A 21,119-nucleotide genomic window follows, 5' to 3' on the forward strand; every position below is an offset into this window, starting at 1 on the left:
GGAGCTAACTGGCCCTTAGGAAAGGAGCTTAACAGGTTGTGAAATAGAAAATCGGGTCCAGGTACTCATGGACAACTCTGGTCTTCTCTATGATATGAAGGGACACTTGCTGCCCTTTGGGAATGCGTGAGCCACGAGAGATCATAAGTGGCTTTGATTCTTCATTTGAATGATAGTGAATAACTGGCAGCTTACCCTTACTCTGAATCTGCATGTTTAAAGTGGGGAAATTTTCACATTTCACACTGATGATCCATTTCAAAAGGAAATAATATCTAAATGACTGTACAGGAAAAGAATGAACATTTAAAAGATTGACCTTCTTTTCTACAAAACAAACAACAACAAACAGTAGAGGCAAAGGAATAATCCTCAAGTGGAGAAACCAACATGTGAATATATGTCTATTTTAGGAAAGGAGTAACACGAAATAAAGACAACTTGCTCCAAAATTCAGAGAAAAATGTCACTAAACCTCAATCACTCAAACTCATTCAAATGGAATTCATGAAACTTAATACCAGCTGATAACAAAGGAAATAAAATTTGGTGGTAAGGAGGTACATTTTCTAAACAAACAAAAAAGTGAGTTGTTTACATGTAATCAATATTGTCATAGAGGGCCGAGCCCATGGCGCACTCAGGAGAGTGCGGCGCTGGGAGCGCAGCAGCACTCCCGCCGCGAGTTCGGATCCTATATAGGGATGGCCGGTGCGCTCACTGGCTGAGCGCAGTGCGGCCGGTCTCAAAAAAGGACAAAAAAAAAAAATATTGTCATAGACCAGTTTTATGCATTTTTTAGGAGATCCAGCTGAAAATTACTAAGCAGAAGACGTTTATTGATTAGCTCTTTGCAAGTACAAAAAAGTACAAAAGATAAACTGAGATATTTCCATAAGTTAGACTAGTTTCTCCTATATTCTCTAAATTAATGAGGCTTTGTACCATTATTGCCTTACTTCATATTTCTGAAGCCAGTTGTTATAATCAATAATTTTTTTTTTTCCTTTCTGTCTCTTTTTTACTGACTGGCAATGGGATCGCAACCTTCGGTGTTGCACCCGCACCGCGCCCAGCCAGTGAGCGGGAACCGGTCTCCACATGGGATCCGAACCCTCGGCGGGAGCGCCGCCGCCCTCCCAAGCAGCACACTCTCCAGTGCGCCACTGGGCCGGCCCATAATCAATAATTTTTATATGTGTGTTTAAAGGTCCATGAGACATGAAACATGCAGATTCAAAATTTATATTTTTCATATCAAAATTGATATTGCAAGCAGCAGGCTTAAAAGAGTCAATGCTGAAACTCAATTCTGGGCTCAAGTCTACTTATCTACAAAATGGAGACAATAACAGTATTTACCTCTTAGCATCATTGTGAGGTTCAAAGTAAATAATCCATTTAAATGGCTTAGCATAGCACTTGGCATTCAATATGTGCTACCATTATTATTATCTTGTTCAAAATATTTTTTCATCTGTAGACAACACTTTCTAATTTCCTGAGCAAATATAAAATAAACACTTTTCCCCTCCAATCTTTGATGGTGTTTCCATCCCAAAAGAATCAGGGAATTTTCTTTCGATGGTTCCCCGTATGTGCAGGGGCGGGGGGCGGGGGAGACTGTCTTATCAAGTGTTCGACTCTTGAATATCCTTTAAATACAACACTAGAAAAAACCAACTTGGGTAGGTTTTACGTTTGCTCTAAATCTATTCAGTAAAGAGGGAAGCAATCAGATTTTTAGTAGTTAGTTTGCCATTGCATATGTTGTTTATCCCTGAGCACTTTTACCAGACTCCCTGTAAAAGAGGAAAAATAGATGGAAGTGAGAATGGAAGGCAGCAGTTTAAGAAAGAAAAATAAATAAATAAATAAAAGGCTGTGGAAATTGAGAGACAGTTAAATGTGTGAAACTAACAGTACAAACATGATCTGACCCTCTTTCGGATTTATCCAGTGTGGTGGTGTCTTTCTTGCGGGGTTACAGTCAGTGGTCATTATGGACTGAATTGTGTCCCCCCAAAAGTTTAATGTGTGGAGGCTTGGTCCCTCCCCGAGTGTTAAGAGGGTGGGAAATCTATTATGGTAATTGAAAGGTGGGGCCTTGAAGAGGTGATTGGATAGTAGGACCATGACGTACTGAATGGATAATAATGGTGGTGAGGGGTGTGGTTCTGAGGGCTTTAAAATGAGAGCACGTGAGAGTCTTTCTCCTTCTGCTCCACCATTTTCTGCCATATGAGACCCCTGCATTGCTGTAAAGCCACCACCAAAGAAGACCCTCACCAGATGTGTTCCCTGGACTTTGGACTTTGCAGCCTCTGAAACTATAAGCAATGAATTTTCTTTTCCTTATAAATTAACCAGTTTCAGGTATTTTGCTATAAGCAACAGAAATGGACTAATGCAGAGATCTATATGGACATCCATGCCTTCTTTCTCAGAAGACATAAATTGAACTGCAGTGTAACTTATGTGGTGGGTTCAGTGATCTTCATGTTAAAAGAGCTCGGCTACAATGGCGTGTGCCTGGGCTCTGCAGCACGCACGGCTGGCTGGCCTGTCCTCCTCAGCACCAGTGACCAGGGGCTTCCTACCACTGGCTGACCAATTGAAAGATGGTGTTTTGTAATCCTCTGTGAATTACCTCTGGCGCTAAGAAATGCATGAAATGTATTAGACTATCTAAACTTATTTCAAGATATTTGAAGTTAATCACTTGCAAAGAGAAAGACAGTAACATCTTCATCTTAAAATTCATTGAAATAACTCGAATGATTACTATTCTGTACTGAATTTGTAGGTTTTCCTCTGTCTCATAGATTATGTGTTATCGTCCTGAAAATTTAGGTTTGGGCAAAGAAGATTGCTCATTACCCTTCTCTAAAGAATCTGAGAATAGCATCTGAATTACAAAACCACTGAAGCAATGGCAGTTGTTCTTTTTTTTTTGTAAGATGATTCTGACAAGGGAAGGTTTGTCATTTCATATTAAACAAAAGCAAATCTCTTAAAACTACACAATTAAAAATAATAAATGCTGTAGTTCCCTCAACTACAGTTGAGATGGCTGAGGGCTTTATGAAGGCGGTCGCTTTGATGCTGACAGAACTTTGAATTTGTATAACGTGGAAAGATTACCTGTCCCAGGGATTGCCAGTCCAAACCGGCACTGCCAATATAAACGTGCTGTTTGTCCACAATCCAGAAGGAGGACTGGAGCCGGCCCTTGTTGTAGGCGGTCATGTTCATGTAGGTCACCTCGGCTCCTAGGAGTTCAAGGAGATCCTGGTCAGCCTCTGCTCCAAGGCCCTGCACTGGCCATCAGTCACCTACCAGCAGCAATACACATGGTTTGCCACTTTGCACAATCGACATTTAGGGAAGCCATTTATTTACATTAGTCTGGTGTAGAGAGGACCCCCAAAGTGCCACTTCATTCCCCAAAAGGAAAATAAAGAAAAAAAAAAGGAAAAAAGATTTTCCCTATGTATATGCAGAGGAGGCTCTGCAGTGACAAGCCCGTGGCTTCCCAAGTCAGACAGATCTGTATTAAAATCCTGGCTCCGTCTCTTACCATCTGGATGGTGATACTGGTGCACCATGCTCTTTCTCCTTTTTCTTTTGGAATAATTATAATACCATCTTGTAATCAGTAAAAGGACCAGTTTTGTTCAGTATTACAGCTCTCAACAAGAAATGGGCCTTCTTATGCTTTCTATACATGATTGTACCTTTTACCTTTTTTTTTTTTTTTTTTTTTTTTTTTTGTCTTTTTTCGTGTCCGGCAACGGATCGCAACCCTCAGTGTCACGCCCGTACCGGACCGGGACCGGCAACGGGATCGTAACCCTCGGTGTTGCTCCCGCACCTCGCTCAGCCAGTGAGCTGGAACCGGTCTGTATGTGGGATCCGAACCCTCGGTGGGAGCACCGCCGCACTCCCAAGCGGCGCACTGTAGCAGTGCGCCACCGGGCCGGCCCGTACCTTTTACCTTTTGACTTGACTTAACCTCTTCATTTTCCTCCTTAATTATTTAATGTGCATTTGGTCTCTTCATTCTTCAAATGGCCTTTCTTTGTCTGACAGTTTTTAATTTAAGCAGTGATTATTCAAGCCTTCCTGAAATGCAACCTTGAATGGTTAACTAGGTCGCTCAGACTACTGTTGAAACCAAAAACACATTGGAAGAGCTGAATTTGACCAATTGTTTTAAGACTAACGTCAAGCCTTTTTCTACTACTCAAATGCATTTACAGCCTCTCAAAAGGAGCATATAGTCTGTTCAATGCAAGTGCATTTAAATACATGTCTGCTAAAGGTTCATTCTCTCTAAAAGAACAGACATATATGCATTTATTTCATGAACTAAGCTATTCTGTCTTCATATATTCAATATTAATGAAGAGAATGCATTCCAGTGGCATGCTTCATTGTTGGAATCTTCATTATGAGAGGAATACACAATATTGTGTGCATAAGGACACATTCCAATTATTGGAAAGGAGATAGAGGGATTTACACTATGAATTTAACCTCTAACTTTTGGGAAAATGTAAACTGTGGCTTTGGGCTCCTTGTGGCAGGACGATAAAGAGAGAGGCTATGGGGGGTGGGGGAGGATCTGAGGGGATGGGAGCACCCAGGCTCCCTCCCTGGTTTATTCTAGAAGTGAGGTACGTGTGCTCCTCAGCCTCCAGCCACCCTAGCATAGAAACATCCAAGGAACAGTTACACATCCCAGAGGAGGAACCATTGGGTACAGCAGAACCTGAATATCCAAAGTGGGTAATGACCGTGGAACCTGTATGGGGCTGCAGAGGATCCCAGGCTGGCAGCGCTCCCAAGTGGAAGAAGAACAGCATTTGTCCCTAGAGACTGTCTTGGTTTCCTGCGGCTGCCATAGCAAAGTATCACAAACAAGGTGACTTAAAACAGCAGAAACTTATTTTCTCCCAGTTCTGGAAGCCAGAAGTCCAAAACCAAGGTGTCCTCAGGGCCACACTTCCTTTCAAATCTGTAGGGCAGAATCTTTCCTTGCTTCTTTCTAGCTTCCAGTAGTGGCCATCGATCTTTGGTGTCTCTTGGCTTGCAGGTGTAGACCCCCCATCCCTGTCTCTCTTGTCACATGGCATCTCCCCATGTCTGTGTTTTCTCTTCTTATCAGGACACTAGTTATGTTGGATTAAGGGCCCACCTCACTATGGTATGACCTCATCTGAATTAATTACATCTGAACAGCCCTATTTCCAAATAAGATCCCATTCTGCACTTATGAAGGTTAGGTCTTGCTATGGGTCAAATGAGTCCCCTCAAATTTCATCTATTGGAAACTTGATCTCTATTGCAACAGTGTTAAGAGTGTGGGAATCCAATTATAGTATTTGAAAGTTGGGGCCTTTCAGAGGTGATTCAGTCATGAGGACTGTGCCCTTGTGAGAGGATTGACCCATTTATGAGTCATGGTGTGGTTCTGATGGCTTCATAAGGAGAGCAAGTGAGCAGGCTAACTCTCTTGCTCAGCCCGTTCTTGACATGTGACACCCTGAGCTGCTGTAGAGTCACCCCACTAGGAAGGAAGCCTTCGCCAGATGTACGCCCTGTACCTCCCAACCTCCAAAACTGTAAGAAATAAATTTAATTTCTTTAGAAATTTCCTAGCTTCAGGTATTCTGCTACAAGCAACAGAAATGGACTAATGCAGATCTTCAAATGCAAGTCTTTAACATATTGGGTTGGGGGACACAATTCATCCCATACAGAGACTCGGGTCACTTTAACTGGCCGTGTTTTTCAATAGCAATAAACTGGCCAGCACTGAAAGAAGCATCTTCTCTGTCTCGGGAAGAAAGAGGATGAAAGTGACCTTGGTATTTCCCTCAAATTCTACCTTCAGCATGTACCTCCAGTCAAGCCTTTACCTGCTCTCTTATTCTGCCTAGAAGTGACATGAACCCTCTGTGACACTGGCTGGCCCTCACCTCCTGGCCTGGAACCCTGTGACCCGTGATCAGTCACTATCTTGCATCAGACTGTTTATCAGTTCTTAGAGGCCCCTGTGGTTCTCACTCAGGTCCCCTGCAGTCCCAGCCCACTGGCCTCTGAGGCAGCACTGATCCTATCTGAAGGACCCTCTGGGGACCCTCCCTCTTGACCTCTCCATTTCACACAGCATATACATTTTCCTAAAAGGACCATGTTACTTTACTTTGCAATTTAGCCTAAAGAGTTTGATTTCAGAGACCACAGGTCCTGTATAATCCTCCACCCAGAGCCTCAGCAGCTACTTATTGATGCCTAAAATTAATATTCTAGGAACAGTGGCTTTCCTTTGGCAAACCTTTATTGAATATCTAACACATACCAGATGCTATGTCGTGTGAAATTAGGGAGAAAAGGCCTAAAGTGACTAATTAAAATTCAGGCATGCTGAAGCATTGTCTTAGTCCATTTGGACTGCAATAACAAAATAACACTAACTGGGTGGCTTATAAACAACAGAAATTTATTTCTCATATTTCTGGAGGTTGGGAAGTCCAAGATCAAGGCACTGTCAGATTTGTTGTCTGGTGAGAGCTCCATTTCTGGTTCTCAGATGGTGCCTTCTTACTATGTTCTCACATGTTGCAAGGGATGAGGGATCTCTCCCAGGACTCTTTTTATAAGGGCACTAATCCCATTCACCTGACCTACTCACCTGCCAAAGGCCCCACCTCCAAACACCGTCACACTGGGGGTTAGGATTTCAACACATGTGGAGGGTTCAAACATTCAGGCATAGCAAAGCAATCTTTGGAATAATCAGGATCTGCTCCATTCCTGCTGCTCAGATGGGAGGGGGGAGCTGAGGATCTGAGAGATTAGAAAGGGGAGTCCTCATTGCTGTATCAGGGAATCCCAAGCAAAAGGTGAGAGCATGAAAGACAGTGAACAACTTCACAGTAGCATCCAGGGCCAGAGGTCCCTGCAGTGATACCAGCAGAACTGTGTGTAGAGATCAGACACTCTGTAATAACAGTAATTACTGAACACCTCTGTGGGTCCAGCACCAAGAACTACATTACAACAATCTCACATGGTATGCCTCATTTCCCAATAAACTTCTGTATGTGGCATAAGAAAATCCACTGAAAATATTTGGAAAAATAGTTTTCTATGTAGTTTGTGGAATTTTACTTCCCATTAAGAATGATCTATTTATCTGCTTTTCTATCTAACCATCTACCCTTTATCTATCTCTGAAAATGTGTGCTTTTATCTTAATTTATAGCTGGATAGATACACATTTAATCATATCCAACATGTCCTTCAGTTTATTATGAGCCTATTATTCAATATTTTGATTAAAAGAATTTATATTTACATGCACTTTAAAAATATATGTGTTGATTGGTAATAGAAATTATCTTCATCCTGCTGGGGTTTTTATACATACTAGGAAGGGATGGTTAAACGCAATGTTGTCTGACTATAAAGCATTTAATTACAAAAAGTCTTTATTGCAGTAGTACTATTATGTGCACAAACTAAACTCCAGTTTATTTCATAGTGTTGTGCTAGAATTTTAATTGGCAAACATATACATTTACATAAAGTTGTTCCTTCAAATATTAGAGACATCAGATTGTAAAATATCTTTCAAAGATGGGTTGATTCAAATAAATACATTTTATCAACTGCTTTGAAAGTGTTTTTAGTTAAGTGTGATTAAACAATTTTCATTTTCATAAAGTTCATTTTTAGCAGGAAACCATATTGTGTACAGCCCCGTGAACCACTGTGCAGAGACCCCGGGTGTCAGCTGAGATCTGAGGACGTCTCAGCAAATGGCACATAGCCGTGCACAGCTGTGGGCGGTGAGTTCACATCTCTGCAGATCCTCCTGTTTTCAGCCTGACACTCTCCTTGTTTAACTGATGATTAGTAGGAGTTATTAGCAACTCAAAATAATGCTTTCTGATGCCAAAATTGATAAATCAAGAGTATGTACTTGTTTCTATAATTGCTTTACAAAATATTTTCATGATATCTAGGAAGTCCTAATTAAACCTTAAAAAAACAAGCAAACAAACCAAAGTTCAGAATTGGAGACGTTAAGCTACAAATGTGCTGACTTGATGGTGTGAAGAGCTGGGTCATAGTTGGTCACACTAACTGAGGAAAAGTGGTGTGGATAATTGCAGGTTTCACATTCTTCTTGTAAATATTAAAAATTGAGAAATTCCAAATTACTCATTATAACTTCTTTGCAATTTTTTTTTCCTTTTTGTCTTTTTCCGTGTCCGGCAACGGATCGCAACCCTCAGTGTCGCCCCCGTACCGGACCGGGACCGGCAACGGGATCGCAACCCTTGGTGTTGCTCCCACGCCTCGCTCAGCCAGTGAGCGGGAACGGGTCTGTATGTGGGATCCAAACCCTCGGCGGGAGCGCCGCCGCGCTTCCCAAGCAACTTCTTTGCATTTTAACAGAGATGCTCTGTTGAATTTAATAGAGAATGCCCCTGGTTTGGGAGGGGCTCTGTTTCTTTACTAAGTTATTCTTATCGTATGAACCAAAATACTGTACTGTATGTTGTGCAAACATTATGTCAATAGAAAGAATGCTCTGTTGCAATCTAACAAAGAAAATGAACATCTTAACTGAAAAGTTATTTTTTAAATAAAAAGTTATTTAAAGAAAAAACTAAAATGCCACCATGAATTGGAAATTAATGTTATTGCCTTAGAGGATTGAGTTGAGTGTCTATACACACACTTTATTTTATTTTTATACCTATTGATGGGGTACAGGGTTGACTATCAGTATTTGTATACACACATTTTAAAATGGGGCATTCATCACACATAAATCAACTACATTGTGTATTGATAAATTAAAATAAATAAAATAAAACAAGAAAAATAAAATAAAATGGGGCATTCTTGGGAGCCTTCCTCTCAGCAAGACGTTCCAGCATTAAACTTGCTTGTCAGATCTGTCCCATATCCTGTCTGGTCGTCGGTAACGGCCTCATCTACACCACTGTTCTTTTTCAGGGACTCTAACGTTTGTCTTACAGTCAGATTTCAGAGTCCTTCACCATTCTTCACATGTGATGCACGTGTGAATGTAGCACACAGGTGGGGCTCAAGGTCACCCCTAACTTCCTACAACACAGATCTGTACGGACGATCGTTTGCTCTGTGCCTATTGCATGATTTTTAGGATGTGACCATGTTTATAATTCTGCCCCTTTATCAGCAACTTAAAAATCCCTAGATTCGTATTTTGATCAGAAACAGATTCACAAGTAGTATCGGATATTTGCTGAGCAACAGTAGCTAACTCGTCACCTCAGGGTACTCATTCCAATCTGAAATTGCTGAAGAATGACATTATCATTTCCACTTTGAATCTCCTCCAAAAATATGTTGTTATCTCTAGATTACATGAAACTAGTGTTCTTGAGATGGAATACTAGAGATTCTGAAGCGATTTGGCATTAGAACGTTCACACTTACACATAAAGAAGATACGTGGTCGGGGGGAATGAGCAATTTTAAGAGACGTGTTGAAGAATTTAATTTTTAATTCCAGTGAAGGTAAGGAAAGTTTAATTCTACCTCTGTTCAGACTTGCATAGTCCAGATGTATCCTCCTTTCTGTCTCTCTCATGATGGGGAAAGAAAATCCTCACGAGATATTTCTGTTAGTTGCTGTTACTTGTAGTTTACATGGGCATCGCCTCTTCGCTGACAACACCTTCTTCTTATAGTACCTGACATATCACATGATGCAGAACAGGAAAGCCCAGGTACCACGTGACTCTATTTAATCTCTATTTGGCCACAGTAGATTAGACCAGATGTGGGCACATAACCTGGGCTAAATCAACTAGATTTCCTCTTTTGGGAATTCAGTATTGAGTCACAAAGTAAGTTAATTAACAGATGCTATGTTGGGGAGCCATCCAGATATGGAGTTTGCTGTGACTGTCCAAGTCCACATAAAAGATAAGAGAAGACGAGAAAGAGAGAGAGAGAGAGAGAGAGAGAGAGCGCGCATGGGACAGTGGGGGGGAGTCCATAGCTGTCTCATACCTTTGGGCCAGTTCTATTTGTTCAAGTTCTTCTAAATCTCTAGAATAAATTACTTGTTATTTAAGCTGGCTTCAGAAGTCTTTTGTTTCTTTACTAAGTTATTCTTATGGTAATTAACCAATAATATTGTACTTTATTTTCTGCATACATAATTTTAGAAGTCTTGTAACTTTATATGTGCATTTTTAATATTTGACTAAAAATATTCACTTCTGGCCTAAAAGTCATGCAATTTTTAACAAAGAGCTAGTTTCACAAGTTGCATGATTAAATGACTTAAATGTTACAGATTTAAAATAAACAGCCTGTCAAAATACTCATCACAAGGACACAAAAGGAGATATGGTAGTACACTGTGGTTAGAGAGTGGAAAATAAATCTCCACATTCCCCGTGAATCCTCATGATGAAAATCAAACAGATTCTATCTCCAGGTTTATTTCCAAGAAGCCACCTGTTGAAAGCATATTATCAGAAGCTTTTTTTTTTTTTTCCTTTTTGTCTTTTTTCGTGACCGGTAACGGGATCGCAACCCTCGGTGTCGCACCCGTACCGCGACGGGCAACGGGATCGCAACCCTCGGTGTCGCGCCCGCACTGCGCTCAACCAGTGAGCGGACCGGTCTCTATATGGGATCCGAACCCTATATGGGATCCGAACCCTCGGCGGGAGCGCCGCCGTGCTCCCAAGTGCCGCACTCTACCGAGTGTGCCACCAGACCGGCCCATCAGAAGCTTTAATACATTCTATGCTATAACATTTATTTATAAGTACATTAGAAAGCACAATAACGAAACGGACATGTGTGAACCTTCCTCTTTTACTAAAAACTAGAATCCTACTAGTACTCTTAAAGCAATGCTTCCCAGTTGAAGTCAATTCAGGCCCCCCACCCCTACCCCCAAGGGACATGTGGCAATATCTAGAGACATTTTTGATTGTCACAGCTGGGGTGGGAAAGGCTGTTATTAGCATTCGGTGGCTAGAGGCCAGGGCAGCTGCTAAACATCCTACAACTCACAGGACAGCCCCCCACAGCAAAGAATTGTCCAGCCCCAAATATTGTTATTCCTAAGAGAGAGGAAACCTGCATGAAAGCTGTTTGTGTGTTAATGCCTGATCCCATATCCCTACTCCTTACCTAGGATGCAAACATTGTCCTGATTCTAAAACATATTTCATCACATACGTATGTACCCCTAAGAACATCACAAAAATGAGTTTGTCACTGGCTTTAGAACAGATTATTAATGAGCCTCAAGTGTGTATCAAAGGGAAATGTATCAGTAGTAATAACTACAGATTTCCGGAAAGGCTTCAGATGTTTCCTAAAAGCAAGGTTTGCAATCAATCAAAGCTCCTCTTTCAATCAAAGCTCCTCTTCTTCTTCTGAATATATTAATTTGTGCAAAGCATAAAAAAGGTCATAGTTGGCCTGTTCTTAGGAGCTTTCATTTTTATTAATTAGTAGAGTTTAATTAATTTATTTAGCAATAGTTTGGAATTCATTGGCATGAAGGCCAAAGGGGAACACCAAAGGGTAAAAGTTACCTGTCATGACACATCTCTACTGTCAAATCATCCAGTAAGTGAGAGGAAGAAAACTTTCAAGATAATCAATCACATGTTCCAGTTGTGGAACCTTAAGAGCACATTGCATTTTAAATTTTAACGTATCTATTTAAATATTCTCAGAACTATGCTGTGGAATTTTCTATCAGTTGCCTTTGACACTTTGTCTTGAATCTTCCGGTTTAGATGCATAAGGACAGTTTCTAGAAGCTGCCTTATCCCTCATACTTATTTTTCTTGCACTTAGGATATTCTGCTTCTAGGGAAATACTGTGCTTTGATTATTACCTATAGTCCCACAGTAAAGCCACTGATAGGAATGGTTGATTTCAGGAACCATTAGGCTTAAAAATAAAAATTATGCTTAAAAAGGAATAAACTTAGGTTTAAAAATAAAAATTTGGTTCAGTAATACTTCCTCAATTACACCTAAAAATAAAAACTTCTACTCTCAAAACGTAAGCAAAAACATCTACAAGGGCTCATCAGTGATATTAAAAAAATGCTAAAGTGTGGCAGGCTGGTAGCCAGAGCACATGCTTATGACTTCCTCTCCCTGTGTGGTCGCCCAGCTATTTATAGCCAGCAACATGGGGAGTGTGGGACACGGAGCACTTGTGAGGCTCTGTGTTGGTGCTCAAGGAAAGAAGGTGGCCTCTGAGAGCCCAGCACTGTGGCAGCACCAAGGAGGATGGGGGCCCAGTAGCTTTGGAGGAGGCTGGCTTTTTTGGTGTGGGGAAAATGGGATAATTTAGTCAGGCTCCCTCAGCTCAGGTCTTGCTGGGGTCCAGCAGCACATTCTTAATTCTTTGTAAACAAGTTGTGTGGGTGGAGTTGGTGCACGTGTGCACCCATGTATCTTTTTAGTTTTGTTGCTATTGTGTGTTCTTCAGTTTGTGAAGCAGGCTGGCCAGCAGAGCTCGCATCTAAAAATAGAGCATGTTTACTCTGCTGGCAGCTGCTCAGTTTTTCTTTGGACTTTGCAGATAGCAGTTGAGTTTCTGAGTTTCTGTGTGGACTGCTTGGCTCATAGTGTTGTGTGTGCTGAATGAAGACTGTTCCTTCTTCAACCAAGGCTCCAAGGACATTTTTGCCAGTTACCTAGCTCATAAACCTACATGTGAAGGGTTTGTGAATGGGCTCATAGGGTCTGTGAGCTCCAGACCCCAGCTTTAACTCTACGCTTGGCAAAGCCCACATCACTCTGTTTAGCTCACCATTTGCTGTCCAGTGGTGCCAGAAGATGTCTCAGCCCAATCTGCCAGGATTCTGAGATAACAGACCTGCTTACATAGTACATGCCATGTCTAACACGTCAACAGTGTACAGGAGGCCCACCAAGTAGAAAAATCATGCAGCTACTACTGAGGCAGATCAAGAAACAGGAATCCTTTAGGACATTTACAAAGATATTTTAAAAGAATAATCTAAGAACAAGGCAATGTTCTTAGAAATTTTGACAATCCCCCCCCAATTTCAATAATTCAAAAAGAATTTTGATGGAGGCCATCTAACATAGGACTGGCTAGCACTGAAAAATGAAAGAATGATCTAGAAGTTCAAGTGAAGTAATTTACTTACAACATGGGGTGAACATAAAGAAATTACAATGATGATTAAAAAGTGGATGCCTGAAGAATATATTCTGGGAGCTAATGTCTCAATCAAAGTCTCAAAGGCAGACAAAGAGATCTCTCTAAAAGTAGGGAAAAAAAGAAAAGAGATGATAAATGCAAAGCAAAGAAGGTAAGAAATGAGAGGGTTTGAAATTCAAAATCCAATTACGGTAGTTCTAGAGAGAAACAAAATCAAAGCAGAAGAAATTATAAAATAATGAAATTTCCAAGAACTGAAGGACCTAAGTTTCTAAATCTAAAAAGTCCATTCATCCCTGGCAAGAAATAAAAAAGAGACCCATATACGTATTGTAATAAATTTTCAGAGCATTGGAAATAAACAGAGATTCTAAAAGCTTTCAGAAAGAAAACAAACAAATAAAAGCAACAATATACAAAGATTAGTCACTCTGAATTATACCAGATATTTGAACAGTAACAACGAAAACTAGAAAATAGTCTGTGTATTTAGCAAAGACTGGAGGGAAAACAAAAACATTTTGTTTTCCAAACCAAAGTACAAATTCCTCCAGGAAATGGCTGAACTTTTAAATAATATTTACAAATGGGGGGGATCATATATACATACATCAACTATGCATATATAGTTTGGGGACATGTATTTTATTGAGGAAAATATTAATCTAGAACATAAAGTACGTATTGCCATCATATTTTTTCTCCTATTTGAGCACATATAATTAAAAAAAATAAGATCTTAGTATTTTTAATGGCTTGTTCAAGTTCATTTAAGCTTGGTCACTGAAAGAAAAAATAATCAAATTTTTAAAAACAAAACATATTTTTTTAGTTACACATTACAAAGAATGACAAAAATTACAGAGAATTAGCTTATTCTCTGGTTTGATATCTGTGACAGGTACAAAGGACTGAGTCTCAAGGTCAAGGAATGACTCGCCGGAAGCCCACATCTACAGGGTAAGCTGAGACCCAGCTTCTTACTCCAGGTGCAGAGCTCTCCTCACCTCCTGCTCAGAATGGCACAACAGCCCGAATTATTCTGACACCTGAGAGAGGTGTTACTCTTACAAATGGTTATGATTGAAATGATTCTATTAGAGGAGACCGATTTCTAATGAAGCTCTTATTCAATATCTTTCCTTAACAAAGGCACAAAGGAAAGAAGGAAAGGAAGGAAGGAAGGGAGGAAGGAAGGGAGGGAGGGAGAGAGGGAGGGAGGGAAGGAAGATGATCTTTGAGAGGGTGGGCTTTGTTCATTAACTCCAGCAAGTAGCACAGTGCTGGCCATGTTTCAGGGGTACAATATACATGAATAAGAAACAAAAAAGACTGAGTAAATGAGTGAATAAGTAAATGTCTGCAAACACGTCTCTCTCTCCCTCTTTCTGTTTCCTCTTTCTCTTACCATCATGGACTACAGGAAACCAGCCGTGGCCTCCAGTGCGATCAGGGTAAGCATACCAGGGCAGTAAAGGATCCAGCATGGTGCAGAAAATCAGCTAGAACAGTCCTTCCTATGTGGGAGGTACAGTTACATTAAATCTTAACGATGGTTCCATTTGAAGAAAAATTCATAACAAAAGGAAAAATGAGACAGTTAGACAGGACTTACTAACATGACTTAAACAAAACTCCCAGATGTCACTACTTTGATTGTTCCTTCCTTTCAGAGCCAATAGTTTCAACATTAATTCTTCCTGTTCCAGGAGGAAAAAAAAAATCACAGTGTTGTCTTCCATTCAAAATGAGATAGGAATTCGTTTCTTTATTTACCAAGTTATCACAGAACTCAGAGGAGGGGAAGGAGGGAGGGTTTCTTTTCAAAGCTCATTACAGCCGACCTCGGATTCAATGGCTGGGGCATTCTCTGCTGGTGGCTTTTCCAGCTCTAAGGTCCCTAAGTTCTTCTCAGCACTTCTCCTGTCTTAGAGGTCCACCGTTTTCCCCACCCAATCCATGGCCATCGGATCTCACCATGCCTTTCAAGCCTTTGCTGCAGGGCAAGGCCAGTGACATTGAGATCTTTTCTGAAGGAGCAATGGTTAAAAGTGAAACCGCATGTGAGACAAGGACAAGGTAAAGCAATTCCAGTGTGACTAAGAATCACTGAGCAGAGTGGGACAGCAGAGTACAGTCCAGTAACTGGGGAAGTGGATGATGGAGCAGCAAATGGGGACACAGGAGAGGGTTTGGGTGGTCTAGCTTATACCTCCAGATGCCGTCTGCTGGGAACTCACTGGCCCACTTGGGTTTCCCTAACTCTTGGTGGCACAGGGTGACATGTTCATCTCTCTAACATGCCGGCACCTGACACACCCCAATTCCTCCTATGGTTTGCTCCTTTCTCAGCCCCGAATTCCACCAATAAACCTAACTGGGGACAGAAAAGGAGAGAGTGCAAGGGGAGGGAAGGAAGTGAGAGGAAGGTTCTGGAAGAAAAATTCTATAGAAGACATTTTTTGTTAGTCCCTAGTGTGGACTTGAGGCCCTGAAGTCAAATTTCCTGGTTTCAAATCTACTTTTTTTTTTCCTTTTTATCTTTTTTACTGATCGGTAACGGGATTGCAACCTTCGGTGTCGCACCCGTACCGGGGACCGGCAATGGGATCACAACCCTCAGTGTTGCGCCCGCACCACACTCAGCCAGTGAGCGGGAACCGGTCTCCACATGGGATCCGAACCCTCGGAGGGAGCGCCGCTGCGCTCCCAAGCAACGCACTCTCCAGTGCGCCACCAGGCCGGCCCCAAATCTACTTCTGCCACTTAGCTCCCAAGTGTCCCTGAGCAAGTCACGTAGCTTCCTGTGCCTCAGTTTTCTCCTCTGTAAGATGGGGGTGAACTAAGAGAGGACCTGTCATACAGAGTTTCTGTGAGCTCTGAACAAGTTAATAGGTTGAGGCACGTGCATGAGGCAAGTGCCCAGAAATGTGAATCTCCGTGCAACTGCTATCATAACCACCCCTGTCAAGATCATTTCTGGGTTAGTACTTGTCTTCCTTGCTAGATTATAAGCCTCCAGACGGTAACACCCAGGTTCTGACTTAGCCACATCCAGAGGCATTCAATGAATACCTGTCGAATGAATGAATGAGTGAATAACATACCACCTTCAGACATGTTTACCTTCAAAAGTTACCAAGAAATCAGACAACTCGCTGAACAATCTTGTGGCAAATCTATCACGTCACAGAACCAGGAAAAACTGCTCAAGTTTTAAAATAAGTTCTTCATGATTAATGTTGGTACACTGTACCCAGCTGAATACACAGCATGTAATCTCATAAGCCCCCTAAGTCTTCATTCTGTCTGAGAAACTCAGAAATTTGAAACGGGAAATGTTCCCAGGCCATGGAAAGGAAGTGAGAGGCAAGAATACAAGAGCATCAGGAGGAGAGGGAGAGAAAGCACATGTATGTGCCATGAAGGAAACTGGAGGCCCCAGGAAAGACGCAGGTTCTCTAACTAACAAGAGAAAATGCCTCAAGCAGAGATTACACAGGAAGCTGGAGTAGGAACCTGTCATCTCATGGCTATTCTGGAAGCTGCTGGGGTCCAAATTCCTTCCAACGTAGGGCTGTGTTAACCCAGAGATCCCTGCCACACCCCCCTCACCCCACCCCTCCAGATATGCACACTGTTAACACACCTGTTGTTTTAGTCCAGTTCCCTTCATGGCTACCAGTGCAAAGAATGGGAACCAGTTCCTACTGCATCCCTGTTAACTGATTTGCATGGAAAAAAGTACTTAAACCAAGCTGCAATTTGTCATAATCATGACTTTTACATTGTGTGTTTCTTAAGCATATGCCCAAGTGGCCGTAGTGGGTGCTGTGGTCTGAGTGTGCGTATTCATGAGGGGTGCAGAGCCCCCATGAATGGGATAGAACTCTTACAAAAGAGGATAGAGAGAGACCCCCCATCCCTTCCACCATGTGAGAACACAGTGAGAAGACGGCTTGTCTATGAACCAGGAAGTGGGTCTTCAGCAGACACAGAATCTGCCAGCACTTTGATCTTGGACTTCCCAGCCTCCAGAATTATGAGAAGCAAATTTCTGCTGTTTGTAAGCCACACAGTCATTTTGTTATAAGTCTAAATAAACTAAGACAATAGATTAAAAACAATGCTTCAGGGGGCTTCCAACTTAATCCAAGAGCACCCAAGAACTATGACCTAACCTGAAAAACTGACTGAATTCTATCTCTATTTTCACAAGTTTCTCATTTGCCCTAAAGTTTTATGTAACTTTTTCTGATATCAAAGTCTGTCTAGTTATGTCAAGCATACGAGTAGTTTCTCCTCAATCTCCAGCAGGAATTACTTTTGCTTTTGGAAAACAGAAACAAAACAAAAACAAAACAACTTACAAGCCTTACACTTAGAGGCCAATAAAATTTAAATGCTCCTAAGAGATTCAAAGAGAGGTTTGCACCATGGGAAATCTTTCATTCTACAACAAAATAGAGTTTCTGAACAGAGTTTTGATAAACTGTTCTATCACAAAGATACAATACCCTGGGGGGGAAAAATCACCCGCTTCTAAAAGTATGGGTAAACTATTGGTAGGGGGAGGGGGAAGTTTTGGCTGTGCTACTCTATACACATGTAATGATGGTCCTTCCTTTTTCGACTTCAGGATTCCTCCATTTTCAACCCTATAATTAGAAAAATCTAATCACAGTTGTATAATATCCTCTGAGTTAAAACCTGTCAAGAAAGAATTTGGCTCACAACTGACTGAACTTTCAAGTTGACAGCTTTGATACTCCAATTAAAAGGAAAAAATAATCCAGAATACTGAGAAGCTGTTGTTCTTTTAACATAAACAAGTGATGGGTGGATGTGACTCTCTCCCCACCACTAACCATGGAGCAGAAAGCACATGTGATTTTGTGTTAAGAGGACGTGGTTCAGAGGAATTCTTTTTAACTTATTTCCTTTCTTTCTTTTTTTACTTATTGATTAGCTTTATTTTTAAAATTTATTTTTTATTTTAATTTATCAAAGAGACATTTATCCCTTCTAAAGAGCTTTAGATCTAGTCTTCAGAGTCTCTGACTGTCAGAAGAAGTGAACGAAACAAAGATTCCTCTTCCCTGATTCATACATTCTTAAGTCTTCTATATCTATCACACTGGCATAATATACTATCTGTATGACTCAATCTTCTTTTCCAAGCTCTATCCTTTAATTCTAATGCTTGATAGCCATATCTGCTTGGAAAACCTGTGACCACCTGATTTAGCACACTGTACAGTGCTTCAATGAAGGGCATTCGCGTGATGTTGAGACAACACTTACTACACGGTCTCTCTCACTTGTCCATACGTTCCTCAAAGACAGGACCCTTCTTACTCATTTTTGTATTCCCACGACAGTGCCAGGCACACACTACAGCTCAACAATAGTTTATATCAAATCTATTTCCCAGGTCATAACCTGAAGCAAACCTTAACCTTAATTTTATTTAAACCTGGAAATAAATACTCTTCACCTACCATAACCAGCAACTTTCTTCTTCACATTTGGAGTTGAAGTTTTTAAAATTGTGTTATTAAATACTGAATTAATTACTCAATGTTTATCACTGATGATGATCTNAGAGGGTGACTTTATAAAATGGGTAAAGCAAAATCCTTTGTGCAGTTGGCAGGGGAAAGAATAATGCTTCATGTGCCAGTTACCAATTTATTGCCTTTCAGCTCCAAATTCAGCCTTCCATACCTGCTCTGCAGTGATGGAGGGGATCCCTTTAAGTATTTCTCCTTCACAGTGGGCAAGAGCTTGAGCTTTCCTGGTCGAGGTGCTGAGGGACAGTGCATGAAGGAGGGGCTCTCCTACTGTTCCCAGCTGGTGCATGGTGGGCTGGTGGTGTGGGTGTGAGGCCATTTGGTGGTGCTCAGTGCCAACCACATGCCTGGAATACTTAATCCCTCAGCAAACTTGCAGCCCTGGTCTGCCCCAGTGGTAACTTTCTGCCTGTTCCAGAGCCCCTATGTTCCCTGCTTCCTTGCGTGCCTGGCCACCTGCCTGCACCCTGGAGGTGGAATTGCCAGATTTGGAAAAACAAGACTTCCAATTATTTAAATTTCAGATAAAAACAATAATTCCTTAGTGTAGGCATATTTCACACATTTAGGTCATACTTACATTATACTATATTGTGTCTTCTGTATTTTTGTGACAAGGGCCACCAGGCCCCCGCTTTTTCCGCAGGCCCACAGCCCTGGCCACAGCCTGCAGACTGCCCGCACCCTGGCAGGCTGCTCTCTACTCACCAAACAACTGCAGACCAGTTGTGGCCCAGGTGACTTCTCTGCTACCCAGTGGGCTGCAACCACATATTCTCCAGTGTGTCTGAATCCCAGCCTCAGGTGCACCCCTCACCTCTAAGGTAACATACAGACTTGGCTTATACTCTATAGTCACTTTTGAATCAGAGGTAAGTAATACTTTACATTAAATTTCCCATGGTTTACTGTGTGTTTCTCTCTTCTGATTGGACACAGACTGGTATGCTTCCTATTCAGCAAAAAAGAGAAGCTAGGGTGGAGAAGCTCTCAGTGAGGCCATTTGATGGTGAGGAAATGCTAGTCATGTACAGGTATGATCACAAAAGAAACGTCTGGTCATCACTATGGAGAATCCCAAACATAATAAAGCATTGAATGCCAGTGCCCTTCAGATCCAAGCGTTCAGGATTCATGGCATGAGACATGTGCTACCCTCCCTCCCTGCATTTCCTGGAATCTCTGCTGCCTCCTGTCGCCCCTTCAGCCCAGCTGCCTGATTGTTGGCTGCAGGGCATCTTGTGATGTCTGAGGGCTGAGAATATGCCCCATGTTAGAAGGGAGGCTGGCGGTCCTCCTTGGATAGTGGCGACACACCTACAAGGCACTATGGAGACGTGTTCAAGACATGCTACCGTCAAACTGAGGAGTTGCCATGATTTGACTAAAAGAATGGGAAGTTTTGGGAAAAAAAAAAGATGAACTTTGGGGAGGGAATTAATGATTGGAAACATTTTCTGTTTCTCTTTGAGAGTTCTCTGGGGAAATCAAACATTTTCAAGTCAGAGAATCCTTATATTTATAAACCAATCTCTGAGACATGAGCAAGTGCAAAAGTTGAGAGCACCTTTGGGACCAGGTGAGGACCTTAGGGAGAGTGGCGGGAGTTGTCACAGGCTCTTGTCACAGCTGGTGGAAGGGCATCGTGAGGGTTCTGCCCTGGTACCCTCTGTTTGGGGGCTTACCTCGCTGGAAGCTGGCAGCAAGTGCCAGTTCAAGTGGGATCCCTGGAGCTGCCTCAGGCTGGCATGTCAGCTCTTGGATCCTGTATTATCTCATGAAGCAAATGGTAATAATTCACAATCCATAACAGTCTGAGGATCAATCCTGTAGTTATTCTGGTGTCTGGTATTTCTTCCACTAGGTCATAAACTTGAAAATAGGAACTTGTGTTTCATTCATCTGAAATCCCCCAGGGCCTGGCACATGCCGTGGAACCTTTGTGCTCCATGGAACACTGTTTGAGAAACAACAGTAGTCAGCACAGTAACTGCAGTCACTGTGGGTGCTCAAGAGGAAACACAGTCCTTGTCGGTGGACTGAATGATTGCAGTGACCAGAAGGCTACGACTCTGAAAAGGGTGCATTTGGCTGACTTTTTATGTTACCTCACTGTAGTGGATAGAATTATGTCCCCCCAAAACTCAGTGAAGTGTGAATTGTGTCCCCTAAGTTTTATGTATTAGAAACTTAGACCCCACTGTGACTGTTAAGACGTTGGGAAACCCTATTATGGTATTGAAAGGTGGAGCCTTGAAGAGGTGATTGGATTGTAGGACCATGCAGTAGTGAATGGA

At 41.8% G+C, this 21,119-nt stretch overlaps 1 protein-coding gene across 3 annotated transcripts in view; it reads right to left on the reverse strand.

Annotated features, from left to right (window-relative positions):
• Positions 1 to 21,119, reverse strand: part of PLD5 (phospholipase D family, member 5) — a 206,103-nt gene that overhangs the window by 86,299 nt on the left and 98,685 nt on the right. For all 3 annotated transcript variants that reach the window (XM_008578293.1, XM_008578291.1, XM_008578292.1), the window contains one exon: positions 3,145 to 3,272. In XM_008578293.1, the coding sequence (XP_008576515.1) occupies positions 3,145 to 3,255 (111 nt within the window). In that variant the 5' untranslated portion in view covers positions 3,256 to 3,272. The remainder of the gene's footprint in view (positions 1 to 3,144; positions 3,273 to 21,119) is intronic.

This window comes from Galeopterus variegatus, unplaced genomic scaffold (genome assembly GCF_000696425.1).
Source record: "Galeopterus variegatus unplaced genomic scaffold, G_variegatus-3.0.2 Scaffold1657, whole genome shotgun sequence".
Lineage (NCBI taxonomy): Eukaryota > Metazoa > Chordata > Mammalia > Dermoptera > Cynocephalidae > Galeopterus > Galeopterus variegatus.